Source organism: Barbus barbus, assembly GCF_936440315.1.
Source record: "Barbus barbus genome assembly, chromosome: 45".
NCBI lineage: Eukaryota > Metazoa > Chordata > Actinopteri > Cypriniformes > Cyprinidae > Barbus > Barbus barbus.
The window spans coordinates 17,007,009-17,026,793 of record NC_136723.1 but is presented as its reverse complement, the minus strand read 5'-3'; the positions used below and the strand labels follow the sequence as shown (position 1 = coordinate 17,026,793).

The window sequence follows — 19,785 nt, the reverse complement described above, 5'->3', positions numbered from 1 at the left end:
GTTAATGGCCATTTCAAATTTTCGATTCTGTTCGGAACTATAAAATTTGATTTAGTTTCTGTTTCCGGTTCTGTTCCATTCAAAATTTTGTTCATTTCCAGTTTTCGTTCCTTGAACTGGTTCAGAGCCCTGTGCAGTAAAGTGTTATCTTACGAACAATGCTCACAGTTTTTCAGTTGGGCTTCCAACACATAGACCAGTTATATTGCTAAGCCCGCAGGGAGTTATTGTCATGTGTCATACACATAGCTTCAGTGAAGGCTTGCAGAAAACTTATAGGCTCTGAACACTGTGTAAAATTAGATCTTGAGGTTACATAGCCCCAAGACAGTTGACACTGAACTTCGACTTCACAGACAGAAACGATTCTAGTCCAAGTGCCATGTAGCAGCTTAGCCACAACATTTAACGCACAATTCTTCTCTGAAACAAAGCTGTCACTGCCCACAATAATGTGTGTACTAATATGTGTTCATGTACAGTAATACATCTAAGACTGTTAATGAATGGTTGGAGAGGTTTTTGACAGTGCGTTTATTTGATCAAACAATATTAGTGACTTTTAAGCTCTTATTTTAAGCTGTATTTAACCTCAAATTGTAATGACACTCAGGTCAACAATGCTGAACTTTTCTAATTGCCTCACTTTTAAACCTGTAGTGAAACTGTCAACATTTAAATGGAAGATGACATTCCTCTTGTTTTTCTCTTTAGGGGATTGCTGACATTTTAGCCTTAAATATCTTGCATTCAGCCTTTGGGCTGTAATGGAAGATTTTCAGTGTTGTTTGAACTCTTAGTGAATAAGATTCATTTTACCTACAAAGTGAATGTTGGGTGAAATAATAGATTGTGCAATAGTGTTTATATATTTGATGGCTGACCTGGTTATAACCAGGGTGGTGTTTTCTCTCCATAGAACACAAGTGTCTTTCATTCCATGTGTTTAAAGATTATTCATGCTGTCAATACACATTAGATTTACAAAGCAGGCCGTCTTCACGTGCACCGAAGAATATAAGCTGTGAAAACAATTTTTTTTCTCATCTCAGCTTCACTTTTGCCTGCATACCAGGATTTAAAAAAAAAAATGTCCATTTTTTGGTGACACGTCTTTGTACTTTTGTTACGGTGAAGAGGAATTTGAAGGTCTTTTGTAAGTTTTGTACTGATTTGATTTTTTGCCAAGTAAAAAAAAAAAAAGAAGATTTTCTAATGGTGTAAAAAATATTTTAAATAAAATATTTAAAAAATTGTATTTGTGTTCAGAATTTTCTATTTTAAATCAGCATGTATCACTTCTTTGACAAATAAATGCACAAAACCTAAATAAAGATTTGTATTTCTTTTGTTCATACATAAAATGTCTCTTATTTGATGGTATTTAAACAATTTGTCACAGAATCTAAATTCTAAGCCTTTACGGAGAAACAGGTGACTTGGTTTAACTCTGTAAGCTTTTCCCAAGAGAACCCAGCAATAACCATTAAATGAGTGACAGCTGAAAGACTCTGTATCAGATAGGACGACACTCATCGAAAATCCTTTGGTGATCAAGCGGCGAAAACAAGCTATGCTAAAAACCCCAAAACGTATCGAAACATCGAATGCGGAGTAATACACAACAACAACTTGAGCTGAAGATATATTGGCTGTGAGATGATGTAGAACAACATTTACACCAAACGTCTTACTTCTCACAATCTTACTTCTCAAATCTCACTTTTACCTGAATGTTTTAGCTCTGACTGATTCAAGAGCATCCATCAAGCCAAGTGACAGCTCTGTGGTAAAGTGATGATATCAAATAGAAATCTCAATCAGATTATAATATTCATGTACCATGAAATATGAAATAAAAACAAAGAATTTCCCAAAAAATGTCCAACAAAACAACTTTGAAACTTTTGCACCATTATGCCATATGTGCTGTTGATTGAGCTTGTGTTGAGCTCAGATTATAACAGTAATTCACTGTAAGCATTACTGTATTTACCTAAGTGCTGATTGACTGATTCAGGGATACAATTCAATGCAAACAAGAAGACCAGTCAGGAAGCGCTCTGTGTAAGCAGAACTGAAATGAGTTTTCCATTAAGAACCTGACATTTGTGGGTTTGGGGGGGGTCGCTATTCTCTTCAGCTGTCTAAGCCTAACACAAGAATAGAAGGGCTCCACAAATGTCATAACCATAAAACATCATAACCTGAGCAAAAGGAAGGATAAAGACAAAGAAATCACGGATATCCTCTCTAGTGTCATCAGCATTGGAATACCAAGGCATGTTAATGTGGCAACGTCACGAATTGAAATCCCCAACCCTTTGGACCGGGTGCGCAAATCACTGTTTACTGTTGTTACATGGCTAAGACCATCATTAGAGTCAAAGTCAAATAAAGGCCCTCTTGCTGCGTTTAGACCTCTCAATCGCTCAATCTGTTCGGGCTTAGACCCTGATTGAGACTAATCTATTAAACTATCTTAGACTTTTCAACTAAATCTATTTATAAAACACAAAACTTTGATTCAGTGTAATGTAAAAATTATTGTTTTGGCAAACAAATATTGTAATAAATATATTCTATAAATATATAACTTTTAAAACATGTGACAACTTATTTCTAAAACGCAAAACACTGTCAGTGTAATATAAAAAGTGTTGTTTTGACCAACAAATATAAAAATATTTAAAATAAATCATTATATAAATTATAAAATTCATTTTAATGTATTAAAAATTATACTGTAATTTTGAATTTGAGGACAGAAATCACAACATTATTTTACATTATTATAAATTGTGACCCTGGACCACAAAACCAGTCATAAGTCACACGGGTATATGTGTAGCAATAGCCAACAATACAAACAAAAAGTTGTTCAAAGTTATCGATTTTTCTTTTATGCCAAAAATCATTAAGATATTAAGCAAAGATCATGTTCCATGAAGATATTCTGTAAATTTCCTACCGTAAATATATCAAAACTTAATTTTTTATATATTTAAAAAAAATTGTTTACTTAAAAGGTGATTTTCTCAATATTTAAATTATTAATAGTTGTATCAAAGCTTATTTATTCATCTTTTCAGATGATGTATCGATCTCAGTTTTTAAAAAACTTACTATTATGACTGGCTTTGTGGTCCTGGGTCACAATAATTTAACAGCGTTTTGAACTAGATGTTGGAATCCAAAGCATTTATCCTGTAAAATAATATTTGCATACAGCATTAAAAAAAAAAGCACATTCTGTATGTGTCGAAGTTCAACATGTCACAATTCTTTCAATCATAAAAGCCAAGTCCAATTAAATTTTGAGGCGAATACAGGCAAATGAGAAGGCAGCTGTTCCCCGCAACACTCAATTTGCATTTTAGCAAGAATGGACTGGCAAATGCTGTTTTGAGCTCCGCTGCTATTGGAGGGTTTGTCTCTACAGTCCTTGTGTCGATTGCCTCACTCACGGGGTTATTTGCAAAGAAGTAACCTTCACTTAATCAGACTGTCTACATTATTGATTATCAGCCCACCAGTCCTCCCGGACAAACTGTGCTTGTGCGTGTGTTAATGTCTGGACACTGAGAGGGAGGTGGATGGGGTGGGTAAGACTGAAAGTGCAGGGCATCAGCACTTCAGTTCAAGTGAGATGCACTCTGGGATTGCAGCCAACATCCATTAATCAAAATGACAGCGGCTGGCGGAGCAGGTGGAAAAATTAGGTTATGGGAGAACAAATACATAAATTAACACAGACAACAACATATGTACAGTTCAGTACATATCACGTCCTTTTTAAAATTCTTACATTTATCATTCACCAACGTCCTTTTGAAGCGCACAACTGCTTAGTTGGAAGACTCAGTGTGAAGGAGCATTTTATTTTTTGATTCATGAACGAATATGCTTCTTCAATGAACGAGTTTGAGATTCGATGAGGCTCTGAACCGATGTTGTTTGTGAACAAAATGAAACAGACATATCGTTCGTAAGAAAGTGGGGCATTTCATTCATTTCTGGAGATTTGCTGTCACTCACATTTTAATAAAGGGACCTTTATCTTGCTGAACACAATAACTAATAACTATAAAGTTTTAGTGAGTGCAGTGACATGTGGCCAAGTATGGTGACCCATACTCGGAATTTGTGCTCTGCATTTGTGCACACACACAGCAGTGAACACACACCAGGAGCAGTGGGCAGCCATTTATCCTACAGTGTCCAGGGAGCAGTTGGGGGTTCAGGTTCAAGGGCACCTCAGTCATGGTACTGAGGGTGGTGAGAGTGCTGTACATTCACTCCTCCCACCTACAATTCCTGCTGGACCTGAGATTCAAACTCACAACCTTTGGATTAAAAAGTCCGACTCTCTAACCATTAGGCTACAACTGCCCCTGGAAATTTAATAATCATTCTATAGGAATAGGAATGTTCACACCACAGATATAAGGATAATGGCACACTATCCACCTTATTTTTCAACGCAGAAGTAGGCCTATGGCTGAGACTTCTGGTACATAAGCCATTATGAAATAATGAGAAGAATAACGTGCAACGTGCAGTAAACAGTAAAACTGTTTGCAATACAAACCATAGTGTTCATAATTAAGATAATACATTAAAATAATATAGTAAGGGACCAATTTTCAATATCAATCAGCAAAATTAGCTGTTTTGTACAGCTAAAATAGCTGGAGAAGACCGGAAGCTAAACCCATAAAATTTACAAATGGTGACAACCCGTAAAAGGAGGATAAGAACCATTTTGTTCCAGCTGACAAATGATAAAAAACATTGACGGCCAATCACAATCAACCCAGCTTCGGCATCAACGACTGCATTGCGTTGGCACTTGAAAAGTTTTCAACTTCTGTCGTGAGCAACGGACACAACACGATGCAACGGACCCACAATTCAGTTCGGCAACGCTTGACGTCACTCCATTCAAAGTAAATGAGAGGCGTTGACGCCGAAGCCCCATGTGAATGGGTCGTTAAAGAACTAGCTTTTAAAGTGAGATTGAGGACTCTGTAGAGCAAAAGTGGGTGTTTCCGACTTTGTGGGTGTTTTCAAACTGCAGGGTGTTTCTAAATCATGCAATGAAAATGATCCCCCTTACCTGAAGCTTATGTCGTCAGCCAATCGGGTAACATGGTCTAAAAACGCCCCAATCTGGTAACTCCCATTACTTTCCTGCAAAGAACTATACTTGTTTAAAGTGGCAGATGATTAAACTGCAACGCACACAAACTTTTTTTTTGCCTTTTATATTTAATAAGACAGTAGTGAGACAGGAAGCGAAGTGGGAGAGAGAGGGGGATGGGATCGGAAATGTCAATAAGCCAGGACTCGAACTCGGGAAGCCCGAAGCGCAACAATGCTACTGCCCACGAGGCTAACTGTGCCGACAACTTCAGATCATTTAAACTCAACATTTATGTGATGAAAGCAGAGTCGACATCGAGATGCTGATGAAATTATCAATGAACCTTGAGCTGAAACACCTTGTGCACTATGGCATATGAACCGTAAACATGGCTATTGCTCCTATAACAGCTCATTTTTATCAGTTCAGTTCAGTATCAGTTATCACATACAGATAAGATAGCACAGTAAAAACTACATTTAAATTTGTGAGAATGAGATTGCGTGTGAATTAATTCTACCTCGCAGCGTCTCTCTACTAATAGTAAAGCTGTGGGTTTTAGTTAAGAAATATATGCTAGAACTTCTCAGTTTAGAAGCTATTTTATTGAGAAATCACAGAACAGTGTTGCCAATACATTTCTGAGCTACTGAATAATTCTGTGCGCGCGATGTACGAGCTACTGTCTGTAGCCTATGTGTGTGGCATGAGAATGCACTCATTAGTTTAGAACGACGATTAACTTACATCTGTACAATAAGCTGTTTAAAACATGCATTCCCCTGGTCAGTTTCGAGCATCCAGATGGTATAATCACGTCTTGTGGAGCCCTTTCAGAGCATGCATTTATTTGCCATTTGAACTGTTTGGAAACGGAGCGTAAATATGGACTTCAAAGATGTCCTATCCTGTTGCACCCTATAGGACCAGCAACTAAAGGCTAGTTCACACTACAGAATTTTAAGACCGATTTAAGCTCGATTTGCACGTTAACGAGCTCGCCAACAGGTCGGGCTGTTATTAGGGGGTAATCAGCAGGTGATCGGCGCTTAGCAGTCTTTATGTGTGAACTACACAACAATCCATCAAAGACGCTCGCTGACGCGCCAAACAAATATCTAGCATGCCAAATATCTGGACCAATCGGCCGAGTCGACATCACGTGGTGTCTGGTGGTGGTGATGAGCTACAGCCAATGAGAGAGCAAGGCATGGGTTGAGGGCACCTGAAGAAAAACAACAGCAGCAACTTTGCTTAAAGAAAAGGCTTATATTTTTGCACATAAGCGTCTTTCACTCTCTTTCACAGGCTTTTGGCTGCTATATTTTTTATTAACCACCAATAGTTACTGTTGCCATGACCGACAAACACACTCCTGTTATCCAGTGAAAAACACATCGCAGAGCAGAGATGAAACTGACCACACACCGACAGAGAAAACAGAGTTACTGCTGATATGAAACAAGGTCTCAGGACTCTCAGCTTTTAAATGGTCATTTTTAAAGAAATTCAAACAATAAATACCTTTTTGTGGCTCTTCAATGTATTGCCTCAGTTCAAACACGTGAACCGATCATCTTTTCATATTTACTTAATGCACGAAATGAACATGAATAAACATCAGAAAGTGTTTCATTTCAACCGCGGAACACACCATTTTAAGTCCACCGAAATTAATCTACTCCTGTCTGATTTGGGGTTAAGGCTAGAAGGGATACAGCTGCGGCTACTGGGCATGCGCATTTACATATTTTCCGAACCGACAATATAACGTGAAACCTATGAAAATGGTTTTAAAAAGCACATAGCGCCATCGTTTCATCACTTTGCGAGTGTCGCAGTGACGGTCTTTTTGCAGTAAAGGACCTGTCATAGTTTAATGAGTGGAAGATGACATGAAGCTCGCGGTTAACCTGCATTGAAAACAGATGAGCGCACATGTGCATATACAGCTCCTGATCGGGACGAAGTTCACGGGAGTTTGTCCACAGAATGATAAAAGCACACTTTTTAACATATTATTTTATTATTTAACACTCAGCATTTAACTTTAGCGCTGCAATCCATGCATACAGTGCATGACCAGATTTTCTGGTAAGCAAAACAAGCACTTTTAAATACCTCAGCTTATTGTCTTTACCATGGCAGCCAACAACAGCACAGCTTAACCCTCCTCACATATTTATATTTAGTTATATTGAAAAAGTTTTTTCAATACCCTTTCAATACTTTTTCACCCCGTTTTAACATGTATTTCTATGAAGACTGGCCAGTGGCCAGCTGTCGGACAAGATGGCGGATAGCAGCGGCGGCACATAATATACCTGTTCTGATTGGTCAGATCACCTTTCAATCAAGCTCTTTGCGAATGGTCAATTCTCGCGTGTTTTCATGACACAACGTGGTTTAGGGACCGAATGGAGTCGTTGGGTTACAGAGTTGTTGTCAGCTCGTGTAGTGTGTAACCCCTGGTTGCGGATCATTTACATAAGTCATGTGTGAATGCCACAATGACTAAATAAAGGCAGACAATCAAGTCATGTAGTCTGAACGGCACAGCGATCTGCTGACGTGTATGAATGAATGATGCATTTATATAGCGCTTTTATTGTGTATTGCCACACACCCAAAGCGCTTTACAATCATGTGGGGGGGGGTCTCTCCTCAACCACCACCAGTAAAGCCGTGTAGTGTGAACTTCACACAAATCATAATCATAAACTATATATATATATATATTCATACAAATAATAAACTGCTTAGTTCAACCTCATATTACTGTTATGTTGGTCCATACAAAGCATACCCTCTCTGCTTTCACAAATCATGAGGAACTTGAGCCACAAATGAACCAAATCGAACTGGTTCACTTTTGGGTCCTTTTAGGGGGGTCTGAGATCACTAAGCGCTCCGAGAGCATTTGGAGGGCTCAAACCAACTAGTTGTGAAATGAACCCAAGGGAGACATACAAAATGTGCAAAGCAGTGGGTCCCCAGGACTTGGGTTGAAAACCACTCGACTAGTTGGTGCAACCTTTAAATTAACAGAAAATTATTGTCTGTTGGTATAAACCCTGATATAGATATCGTTATAGTTATTGTTCTTGCCTTTAAACTGGCCTTTACTGAGATGAATCCTCACCAACTAATACAACCAGATATGATTAGCTATTTTGCCACATGTAGAGTGATGTTTCCCTCTACTGGACACAAACAGTAAACATGATGCAATAATACCATGTGCTGTACGCATGTTTTACCTCTTGTCTCTATTTTTAACTCTACTGGGTTTACAGGCAGAATGTAGAAGTTCAAAGGCACAAGAATGAAGAACTCTCTGCTGGCGCGGGAGATGGAGACCACGCCCCTGCGAATGACTGAAGCGCAACGTCATCAGACTGATAGACCCCCCCCCCCCCCCCCCTCCCCTCTCGCAAGCTGATTGGCTGACTCGCTGGCCGGATACGATGACAACAGGCTGTAGCTACAGCATATGCGCTTTGTTTCCATGGCAGCATGGCCCTTAGATACAGCTCTCTGGTTGGTCCGAGGCGCGCTGTTGTTATGCTACCCCAGCATTCAGGGTTGGGGGTGCACGCCTTCAGGGTCTCTACGAGTATTTTCCCGCCTCTTGGTGGAGTGTTGCTAGGCACATTAGACAGGAACTGTAAACAAAAGCCGACATGCCCCCTCCTTCTCCAGCCATCAGCTTGTTATTGAACCAGTTTTTCAAAGGATTGGGCAGAGATGTTTTGATGCAAACGATGAAGTACCAAAAACAAACAAGAGGAGGGAAAAAAACAACACGTGCTTTGCTATACCATTATATTTATTGTACACATTCACCCTGTATCCATCTTGTAAATACTGGCATCCCATATGACAACAACACAAGAACATGACAAAATAAGAGACACAGACAATGTTCTCCAGTAAGAGTACAGCAACTTTTAAATCACAATACAATTGTATGTCACAAAATCTATGTATTGTACTTATACATCTGTAGAATGTGTGGAGCTTAACTGTAATAAATGGTACAAATGTGTCACTTGCATTCAACTGTATAGTAAATACATATAAATACATAACTGTCTAGACAAAACTATCTTACACTAACGAGTCCAACCTTATTCACAACAGACGCATGGGATTATTACCCTCAGTCATAAAACAGACAGCTCATATCATTTTCCAGAACTGCACTGGAGGTTATTTTCAATCTCCAGGAGGCGTTGTCCTATTATCACAGCCAGAGATTTTATCTGCAAGGTACATTAGAGAATAAGAGGTCATGATTATAAAAGTTTGTAATGCGTAATTTTGTTATATTATATATATATATATATATATATATATATATATATATATATATATATATATATATGTGATATATATTATATATATGTGATTTAAAAACATAATTGTAATTTTGTAATGTATATATATATATATATATATATATATATATATGTGATTTAAAACATAATTGCCAGAACACAAAGCACAAATACATATCTGGGAAATTATTCATTCACAGCATTTACTCACAGGAATCCTCTTGTACATCTTATCAGAAGTTCGATTTGATTCATTTGACAAGCACACAGACAAGGAATATGAAATTAAAACATTAACATATCTCAAACAGATATAACTGTCAACACTCTTTTCTAGATCAAATTCTTCAACAGCTCCTAATGTCTATTGTTTGCTGGACTCAGTGACCAAACAAAGAGCTCTGGCAACACCACAAGAGCGCCATCTGCTGTTTACTTGTGCATGTTAAAAAACGCATAACACAGATCACCTTTATCTACAGCTTTAATTCCATTTTCTCCTGTGTACCCCACCATACTGGAACTTTTTTTTGTTTTAGAATTAATTTCTTTTAGGAAAAAATAAAGATTGAAAATGAAAAATTCTGGTTCTATTGTTTTAAAGTTCAATAACTTTCCCCTCATAAAATTTTATACAAAATATTATTTGTCATATTCTCTACACATTCAATATTGCCATTAATCTATGCATTTGTAGTGCAAAAGAAATAGCTTATTGTTAAACAGGGAGAGACTTACATTGGTTTGCATCATGCTCATAGATCAATAATTTAAACCGCGTCTAGAGGAGCTACTTTACCTCTGTCATCTGCTGTTCCACAATATTCTGGTACTCTAGGGTCACTGGTTTGTCTTTGTCTAATTCTGGCACCCGCTGGCCTAGACTGCCGACAACATAACTACAGAAAGACACAACCGTGTCCTCAGTGTGATACAAAAAAAGTGTATCACATTATGTGATTATAAAAACACTAACGATGAACACTGCACAATAGGCTACTTACCTTTCAATATTTTCAACTTTAAAGCAGAAAAGAGATCTCTTGTAATCAAGCTTTTTTGGAGTTGATATGTACATGATTCCTAATTCTGAGCAACAGCCACGGCAGGTGAGATCCACAACAAGACTGAATGTGAGAAACTAATTTTCAGAGACATTGATTTCATATTTAGGTGAAAAAAACAAATGTATGATTCTACACACATATATAAATAAATAAATAAAACAAATATCTCACCATCCAAGCTCCTTTCGGGTCCCTGAAACAAAGGGCTCTTTACCTATGACAACATTGTCAGCGATCCCTGAAAATCGACATGCAAATGTCAAGACATATTCAACGTGTTAAAAATATTTATGTTTTGTATAGTCATTGTTATGTCATAGTCATATATACCTATATTTCGATTTCAGCTGTTGTTACCCACTGTTGTATTATGTATTCTAACGAATGCATGCAAAGCAAAAACTAAAATCACAATATTTCGAAATGCATAAGAGTCAAGAAGATAGTAAACACTACCATTCAAAAGTTTGTGGATGAGATTTCATGTTTATGAAAAAGTCTGTTATATTCACCAAGCACTTTCTTGATCAAAAATACACTAAAAACAGTCATTTAAAATATTTTGTACTTTAATCTCTTTTAAAATATCATTTCTAGGAGGCAAAGTCTTCAGTGTCACATGATTCTTCAGACATCATTCTAATATGATAATTTGCTGATCAAGAAACATTTCTTATTATTGTCAGTGTTGTAACAGTTTTTGCTGCTTTACATTTTTTCCGGATTCTTTGATTAGTAGAAAGTTTAAAAGAATGACAATTCCTTAAAATAGTTTTCTGTGGCATTATAAATGTCTTCACTATCACCCTTGGTCAATTTAATGCGTCATTGGTACATAAAAGTATTCATTCCTATCAAACTTTTCAATAGTAACGTTAGCGTATATCAACTCAAGACATGAAACCAGCATTTTACACACAAGAGCCATAAAAACATAATAATCTTTTACGTTTGAGCATGATTTGGTTCTGCTCGTCGTCACTGCCTGCCCAGGACAGACTGTCGCCGATGGGAAGCTTGCATTTTCCGCACATAAACACCGCTGGACCGTCGCTTTCTCCATCTTCCTCCACTCTGCTGCTGCTATCAGCGGCACTCTCGCAGACAGAGTAGGTTTTATAGCTACAGTCACCAGCAACTTTAATTTTACCTGCCATTTCAGACGGAATATCAAAATCGCTCAATTCAATATATTTCTTAACCTCTATTAAAATGTCTTCGAAAGTACGCGGGCAGCTGTACTTCTGCGTTTTTGCAGTGAGCGTAGATCAAATGACACGCGCGTAGCGCCCCCTAGTTTCACTTCATCGTGTAAAGTTCTATTTTAGAATATTATAAACATGACCAAACACACAATAAATACATTTCGAACACAAGCACACTCACACACATGAACACAATCTTTCTGGGAAGGAAATATATATTACTTTTATAAAGGTTTAATATTCCACGAAGGTTTGGCTTCGAACAAGCCGCTTGAATGACTATATGAAATATTATATTATTAATTAATAATATGAATAATATTACTGTGAATGCATTTTAATCACATTGGTTACAAATTCTGTGCTTCTCAACTCCACCACCGCCACGCCCCGTTCAAATGCGTTTGTCCTCAACATCCTCCTCAAAAATCACTTTCTGTATGCCAAGAAGCCACCTATTACCATTTGTTGTCTCACTACGGACCCTAAAATCATCAGCAGTGGGATGAATAGTGCGAATATCGCTGCTTACAGGCACCACTGACTTGTTGCGCACTTGTTATTTCCCTATAGGCTTCCCTCAGTGACTGCATGCGTCGCTTTGAAATGTTTGCTTTTTGTGTCATATCCTCCGATTTCTCTTTAATCAAGGGAGAAACGATTTCGAGGGGTTCGCTTTCTTAGAGTTTGGCTTGAAAGGACTGGGATGTCAGAGTCGCGGTATGAAAACATACTTTAAGCCGGGTGCAACTCTCTGGCAGGTGAGAGAGAGAGACAGACGGGAATTCCTGACAGCGTTTCTCCAGCACGCGCTTGAATGCAGAAATAATTGAAGGATTTGAACATGATCTCAGCGCAGCACCTGAGAAGCTGCCGGGCACCTGGGCTATATGTTCAAATACTTTGCTGTCTTATACTGTGGACCAAAGAAATGGACGGACTCTCCGATTTCTCAAGTGAGTCAATAATATAATGATGATTTACAATAAGTGCAAATATTATGGTTGCAGTCTTTACTAATAATAATGAGAAAAATAATTTAAACTGTATTTTAAAAAGTATATTCATGTTTTAGTAGGCTCCATAAACTTAGCTACATGTAGGCTATGGGTCAGTGACAAATTTTTGGATTCATTGTGTTTGGTATCTTTTTTTTTTTTTTTTACAAAAATAATTTTAATTTAATGTCGTAAGTAAAAAAACAAAAAAACATCCAATTTATGAAAATAATTTATAATGTGATGTATTTTTAATAACTTATAGATCCAACCTCCCCACCTTTTTGTTAGATTATCTATTTAGGATCATCAATAGTCAATCAGCTCAAGCCTGTGATGGAGACCTCCTGCTCCTCAGGTGTCCAAGACACTCCACCATAACTATTCAGTCTGCATTTTATGGACAGAGTGCAACCCTTCCCAGGATCATGCCAGGAATGAGATGCCAATTGCGTAATCACAGCTGTTCTGCTACCACAGCACTGCAGGTGAATAGTCTGTGCTTTGCTTTCAGACAAAAAACAGACCTTTCATTTTACATGCACTAAACACTAACTTAATAAAGCCGTTTAGTACCTTTTCAATAGCCTCATGGCGAAAACAGACCTAGGACTCTGTTGTAAGACAAGACTCCTCTGGCAGCCGATCTTATTCACTTCTGGCTCATAAAAGATATGTGTTTTCCAGAATCAGGGCAAGGCTACTTCATTTTACCTGCCTTTTGTATAACGCACATTCTATGGTCTTTGATTATCCCTCTCTGTAGAAAGTGCTCTCTGAGTGCCAGGGTCATAGAAATTGCCAGTTTCTGGTTAATCATCAAGTCTTTGGCAGAGATCCTTGTCCTGGAACCCCTAAATACCTCCATGTATCATACAGGTGTAAACCTAGTAAGTATTTCCTCCTTTAAAGCTTTAATTGATTATTTCTTCAAATATTTACTCCTGTACATCAGTAAATATTTGTCTTACAGCAGAGCACAAGAAGAGAATAACATGTGAGGGAGATCGACTTTTGCTGCACTGCAAGTATCCAAAAGTGCTGAATATCTACTCTGCTGTTTATGGAAGACAGCTGGAACAGGAAAACTTGTGCCTGTCAGAGGAACAAGGGCCTCCACCATTTGGTATGTTTTTGGGTTCAAGTCGATTTATATTTAATATTATATTGATTTAACAGGAAAATTAGGCCCTTTGCAGTTAAACAATTTGCTGTTAAATAAAAAAAACTAATTTGAGTGGTTTATGATAATTAGGTTGGTTATGAAATTGGTTGCAGGTTTGTTTCGAGGAAAAAAGACGCAAATGTTGCAAATATTTAAATACTGCATTGAGCTATAAAATCATGCATAGGATAGCTAAATAGTAGGCTGAATTAATTAAAAAATCATAATATATTTGTATATTGTTGAATCTATTGTAATATTCATAAAAATGCATGATGTTTAGCACATTTTGCTTATTTTTGTGGTTTGGTACTTGATAAGACATTTTAAATGATTTTATCTCTTTAATATTGCAGAATGTCTTTTTCACGAAGCCGTTGATGTGGTATCCAACATCTGCTATGGAAAACAGAGGTGTTTTTTTACCGTAGATGAGGAACATTTCAAAAACCCCTGCCCTCCTGGAACAAAAAAGTATATCACTGTCCTCTATGCATGCGGTATGAATGCTCTCATATCCATCAAAATCTTCCCAAAACAAAATCTGTTTGAATGTGTTTTTAACTGTCTTGAATTTTCTGAATACAGTTACAGTATGGCGTGCCAACGGCATGTCAGATCTTTAATCAGTTTGAGAGATCTTAAATCATTGATTGAGAGTGTGGGAAAAGACTTAACACATGGCCTTTGTCTCATCTCAGATTGTTGAGTTACCGTCTGTTTTCTTCCTGTCTCATAAATTGCAGTGGATACAAAAGTTGTTTGGAAATAAAAATAGGGAAAGAGCCTGGCATTTGTAGGCCTCGGGCTTCCTGTAAAACTTCCTGTGATTTGCTTTGAATGCCAGGCTTTTGTTACTGATTGGAAGGATCAGTTCACAGGAAAAATAAAGATTACTCATCAGCCCTGCATTGAAAGATCCTGGGAGATACCGCCTAGGAGTTGGAAGATGTTAACTCTTTGTACTGGGCCTTTTTTCAGTTCCGCAAAGTTTACTCAAGGAGGCTGATCCCAGCAGTTTCCAAACTACCTCAGTTCCTACCCAGAGCACCAAAAAAGGTGACAGTACACCATACAGTTCACTTTATATAGAACATCTGTGCAGTTGGGGTAAATAAACTGTTAAACTATTTTTCTTTGTTATTCATAGGGGAACAGCCAGTTATCAGAAGTTCAAAGTTTCCAGAGAACAGGATTATTGTCAGTAATTCTTTAATGGCATATGGCTACATTACAGGTAAACTTAAATATATTATACGTCTTAAGCGTAAACATGCCTGGATTTTATTTTTTTTTATGAGCCCAGTCAACATTAAGCAGCCAAAATGGAGGAATTTTTTTTTTAAATGGTTTTATATAAGTATTTATAAAATTAATTTAGAATTCTATCATTTACTCACTTTCATGTCATTTCAAACCTCTATATTATTATTTTACCCATGCTATACACTGTAAAAAAAGAAAGAAAAAAGTTGAGCTAACTTAACATTTTAAGGCAACCAGCTTCAGCAGATTTTTGAGTTTTCTCAACTTGTTGTTTTAAGTTTATACAACAAAAAGTTGAGAATCTCCTACAAAAATAAATTGAGAGAACTCAAAAATCTGCTGAAGCTGGTTGCCTTAAAATGTTAAGTTGGCTCAACTTTTTTTATTTTATATTTTTTTTATACAGTGTACAAAGGATAATTTTAAGAAACATTTTACTTGAAAATACTATTTAAGTCTTTCTACTTCACAATTTTATATTTAGTTCAGTGTGTTACGTGCCGTTTCTTTGCAATTATTTGTGAGATTTACTAGCAATTTTCAGAATGAAAAGAGTTTCAAAATAAATCCAAAGCTAACTTTAAATGTACATGCTTTTTGTGTGAACTATTCTTCACAAGTACTTTCTCTTTCTCTCAGAGCATCCAGAGATGGCAGGACTGCTCTTCACATCAAGTGTTTGTGTGGGACTTCTGATTGTTCTAATAGCCGTTTCAACACAGCTAACCTGCAGTAGACATCTAAATGCAACTAGAACATTCAGGAAGAAGAGTAGAACTAATTTAGAAGAGGAGGAGCCAATGAACCAGGATAATGATGAAGATGAGGATGAGAATGGGTCACTAATGGACAGCTCTAACCTGTCGGAGAAGGGCAGGAAGGTGTATTCCTGGGAAGATGTGACGTACACCACAGAGGCAGCAGAGTTGATGGAGAGGATTGAGCGCAGAGAGCTTGTCATTCAGGAGATCAGGATGAACGCATACCTCAATGGAAACACATGCATGCTGCATTCATACATGCCAACTATTACGCAGAATGTGCAGTAACTGTAGTTTCAACCAAAAGGAGTGAGCATTTTGAATGTTTTCTGTTACCAAAACACTAAAATTAAAGGTGAAGTGTGGAATTTTTGTATCGCAACTGTCTTCAGACAGGTTTCCAGAACACTACCCTCATCTGCTATTGGTCTGCCAAACAAATGGCCCGCCCCTAACTCACACTATTGGTTCAGCTAATTTTGCTGTTGTCTGGCAGCTTAAACAGACCAATATTTTGATAACATCACAGATTCACTGTGCTACACTTTTTGTGTGAAATCAACCTACAACAGTCTCATAAAAAGCCATGAAAGATGCATTTTAACATTAATAAATTACACACAACACCTTTAAAGACACTGTCAGGTAAAAACTGATTTGTCACAGTGAGGACATAATAGCACAGAACAAGCAATACCTGATGTGTTTTACTGCCTGAGTGAGTGAAAGTTATTATTCTGTTCTAAAATTATTCTATTCAGCTGATAAAGTAGCTGTTGTATTAAACTTTACACAAAGTAAAGCCATGTAAAGAGAAAAGAATTTGGTAAATTATTGCTCTATTAAACACTGGATGAATAATATATGTGGTATTGAAATCAATTCAAATTGAGAAGACTAGTCTTTTTTTTTTTTTTTAAATGTACACAAAATTAACACAAACAGAATGTACTTTTATTTCACAACATCACACTCAACTTTTCCAGTGAAACCACACCTCCCAATACTGTAACCTCTCTTTTGCCTCAAGGATACCAAAATGTTCTGTAATTCCTTCTCAACGCCAAATGAACTCTGCGCTGCCACAGCGATTCTTAGAGCTGCACGGCAACATCCTGTCTTTAAACAGCATTAAGTTTCCATTGAGTAACTGCCAGAGGCACAGACAAAGAGAGGAAAGGTGTTGCATCCTTTTGCCAATGAATCGGAGCAGAGAAATCTGATGTCTCACGCTTTGCATTTACAAACAGTCACATAAATACCTTTCATATGTAACGAAGGCACCAAATTGCATAAAAACAGCAGCAGTAGAGTCTATAGATCTCTGATTTGCCAAATGGAAAGTAACTGTAGATCAGCTGTGATTTTTTTGTTCATCTATCTTGGGCCCCATTTGATATTTGTGAGTCCCTGGAACTGTCTTTTTAGGGCCTGTCTGTCTGACCAATCTGACTGAAGATCTGAGTCATCATCTGCATCTTCTAGTTTCTATAAGCAAGAACAAAACAGACCAAACTATGATGAATGCTCTAAAATAATATAAATATATAAAGATGTATTTTAACCAATCAAATAAAACTATATATAACATACAATAAGAATATAATTTAAATCAAAAGAGTTAGTTAGAGGCCACTCACTTTTAGTTCTTCCTGCCTCTTGTAATAATGTAGCATCATGTTTTTTTGTTCCTCTTCACTCACTAGTGGTTCTCGCACTGGTGCACCCTGGCCTCTCTAAAATGAATGTGCAAACATTTCATTAGGTCAAATCATCTATATGGAAAATCAAGGCCAATGAAATTCTTCGAAGATGAGTTTAAACACCAGATTAAGGTCACAAAAATTTAAACACTTACTTTCTGAATTTTCACAATAATTTTTGTTTTCTCATTTTTCCCAATATAGTCCTGCAGCTTTTTGCCCCTCTGCAGTTCTTTAGACGCCCACCACAGCTGGGCCTCTTCTTCTGGGATCACCAGTAATGAGGCCTGCAGAGAAGAGCCTTCATATCAGTATTACAGCTTTGGTTATGTTTATCAAACAAATAAAGAGCATTGTATTGATCTGTTTTATTCTTAAGCAATGTGCATGTAGTAATTTAAAGGGATATTCCATCTGAAAATTTTTTATTTTTACATTTCCTCAGCCTCATGTCATCTTCTTTGCTCCACAAAAGGTAGGAGGTCATACAGGTTTGGAATGACATGAGGGTTACTAAACGATGACAGAATTTTAATTTTGGGTTGAGTATTCCTTTAAGAAAGGCAAAAAATATCTCAGTTACCTGTGTTCCAGTAAGATCCTCTTGATTTTCAAACTCCATCCTTATTGGGTCATGTGGAGGCAGCCCCATTGGGTAAACTATCATCACAGCTCCTCGCAACTGGTCCAAAGCCTCTTTGACCAAATCCATGGTAACGCAGACATTCGCTTCCACTTGTTTCTTTAGAGTAAAGAAATATATATCACAAAACATATCAAAAGGGTAACAACATATTGAGGTTTAGAAGTATTCTATATTAGAATTAGCTTCATACTTTTGAAATTAAAGCTTTGGCTTCCTCCACTGTTTTCCTTAAAACTTCTTTCATCTTCTCGTTTGGAGCTAAATGGAAAGTCGAAGTTTAGTTATAGCAATTAATCGGACAATTCAAATGTAAACTTTAAATGTGACAGGACTACCATGTCCATTTCGACGTCCGAGCTCATCGTTCTTAAACTCAGCACCACCGCTGGGAATACAGCGGTCTTCCCATTCATCCTTTAGTTTGAGCTCCATGATCTGATCATCGGTCAGGCCTTGCATATTCGGTGGAAGAGAGACACCATGATCTGCCAGCTCTGGAATTTCTATGGAGACATAAATAAAAGTGATACCAGTTTTTAATGCTATTATATGAAATCAAACGTTTCACACTTGTTTTTGCACTTGTCTCTGTTACCGTAACTGCCACTTACAGAATAATACATGCATTTTAGGGTATGAACTCGTCTGTCAAGCACATAAACCAGTAAAACCCAAAGATTGTGATAAGCATACATAACATCATTGTCATACCAGAGCAGATCCTGTCCACTTTTAATCTTCCATTATAGATGGCTCTGACCTGCTGGGCCAGTGTCTCAATCGAGACATCCACTGTAGTATTGAAGAGAAACTGACTCTCATCTCCTCGTTTGACATGAAGCTGAACCATCTCCCACCTGCTGAATTTGTCCTGAGCAGGAATATAATAAATCTGAGATTTTAAGATAAAGTATATATATAACCAGCGGACAACAACAACAACACTGAAGTGTTGAGGAAACTTTTTTGCGTCCTGCGACTAGCGCCTCACTGTGTTTGCGTTTGTTGCCATGACACCCAACACCGCGCTCCAAGCGGGCAGCTAAACATTTGAATTTGAGGCGGTAACATCGTGAAATTAATAATACAGACAATAGGTAAAATTAAGTCAGTGAATAATGATTTTCAAATGACTGATTATCCAAATTATACTCACTCTTGAGTGATTCAGTAAATGAAGAGGAACGCGGATACACGCAGCACCAATAGAGATACTATTTCCACCGGAAGTGGCGTATTCAAAATAAAAGCTTCCTCTAAAATAATGTGAACTTATTCTTCACTCTTTTCTAGTTTGCTACATTAATTTAACACGATTGTTAGTTTGTAATATGCACATAGTCGGCTACGCATTCAATTATATCAAATACATGCATGATAAATATTAAATAAAGTATATACAAGAAGACACAAGATCAAGGTACTCACCGGCTAATGGTTAAATATTAATGGCTACTTATAAATATTGCATATAATAACACAATTCTG

The 19,785-nt window shown here is 37.2% G+C and overlaps 3 protein-coding genes across 6 annotated transcripts; 1 reads left to right on the top strand and 2 right to left on the bottom strand.

Moving 5' to 3' along the window:
* Positions 1-8,955: 8,955 nt before the first annotated feature.
* Positions 8,956-11,834, bottom strand: LOC306864074 (protein Mis18-alpha-like). The gene is made up of 5 exons (XM_079407782.1): positions 11,503-11,834; positions 10,725-10,791; positions 10,491-10,613; positions 10,286-10,385; positions 8,956-9,411 (listed from the first exon to the last, which is right to left on the bottom strand). The coding sequence occupies exons 1-5, from the start codon at positions 11,708-11,710 to the stop codon at positions 9,334-9,336; spliced, it is 576 nt and encodes a 191-aa protein (XP_079263908.1). The 5' UTR covers positions 11,711-11,834; the 3' UTR covers positions 8,956-9,333.
* Positions 11,835-12,170: 336 nt separating this feature from the next.
* LOC306863769 (protein eva-1 homolog C-like) lies at positions 12,171-16,833 on the top strand. Of its 3 annotated transcripts, none has more exons than XM_079407322.1 (8): positions 12,171-12,714; positions 13,048-13,244; positions 13,523-13,646; positions 13,730-13,882; positions 14,278-14,421; positions 14,903-14,980; positions 15,072-15,158; positions 15,827-16,833. In XM_079407322.1, the coding sequence occupies exons 1-8, from the start codon at positions 12,603-12,605 to the stop codon at positions 16,234-16,236; spliced, it is 1,305 nt and encodes a 434-aa protein (XP_079263448.1). In that variant the 5' UTR covers positions 12,171-12,602; the 3' UTR covers positions 16,237-16,833. The 3 variants fall into 3 exon arrangements, with proteins under 3 accessions (XP_079263448.1, XP_079263447.1, XP_079263446.1); XM_079407321.1 differs by having other exon boundaries at positions 12,229-12,714; positions 13,712-13,882; positions 15,827-16,822; XM_079407320.1 differs by having other exon boundaries at positions 12,255-12,714; positions 13,733-13,882; positions 15,827-16,822.
* A 33-nt stretch (positions 16,834-16,866) lies between these two features.
* On the bottom strand, positions 16,867-19,525 carry LOC306864502 (cilia- and flagella-associated protein 298). Of its 2 annotated transcripts, XR_013783794.1 has the most exons (9): positions 19,454-19,525; positions 19,009-19,168; positions 18,633-18,800; positions 18,488-18,555; positions 18,235-18,393; positions 17,807-17,938; positions 17,589-17,684; positions 17,211-17,436; positions 16,867-17,098 (listed from the first exon to the last, which is right to left on the bottom strand). XR_013783794.1 is itself a non-coding variant. In XM_079408546.1 (8 exons), exons 2-8 carry the CDS (start codon positions 19,145-19,147, stop codon positions 17,326-17,328), a joined length of 873 nt encoding a protein of 290 aa, XP_079264672.1. In that variant the 5' UTR covers positions 19,148-19,168; positions 19,454-19,525; the 3' UTR covers positions 16,867-17,325. The 2 variants fall into 2 exon arrangements, 1 of the variants encoding a protein (XP_079264672.1); XM_079408546.1 differs by having other exon boundaries at positions 16,867-17,436.
* Positions 19,526-19,785: the final 260 nt, after the last annotated feature.

Bases quoted from the DNA above. Each gene is read 5' to 3' on its own strand.
- LOC306864074 (XM_079407782.1), bottom strand. From the start codon at position 11,710: ATGGCAGGTAAAATTAAAGTTGCTGGTGACTGTAGCTATAAAACCTAC. The intron at 10,792-11,502 runs GTAAAAGATTAT...GTCGATTTTCAG, and splicing joins GAACCAAATCATGCTCAAAC to GGATCGCTGACAATGTTGTC. The intron at 10,614-10,724 runs GTGAGATATTTG...TCTCACATTCAG, and splicing joins ACCCGAAAGGAGCTTGGATG to TCTTGTTGTGGATCTCACCT.
- LOC306863769 (XM_079407321.1), top strand. From the start codon at position 12,603: ATGATCTCAGCGCAGCACCTGAGAAGCTGCCGGGCACCTGGGCTATAT. The intron at 12,715-13,047 runs GTGAGTCAATAA...CCTTTTTGTTAG, and splicing joins CGGACTCTCCGATTTCTCAA to ATTATCTATTTAGGATCATC. The intron at 13,883-14,277 runs GTATGTTTTTGG...TTAATATTGCAG, and splicing joins ACAAGGGCCTCCACCATTTG to AATGTCTTTTTCACGAAGCC.
- LOC306864502 (XM_079408546.1), bottom strand. From the start codon at position 19,147: ATGGTTCAGCTTCATGTCAAACGAGGAGATGAGAGTCAGTTTCTCTTC. The intron at 18,556-18,632 runs GTAGTCCTGTCA...CTTTCCATTTAG, and splicing joins CGGACGTCGAAATGGACATG to CTCCAAACGAGAAGATGAAA. The intron at 17,939-18,234 runs GTAACTGAGATA...TCTTCTCTGCAG, and splicing joins AGGATCTTACTGGAACACAG to GCCTCATTACTGGTGATCCC.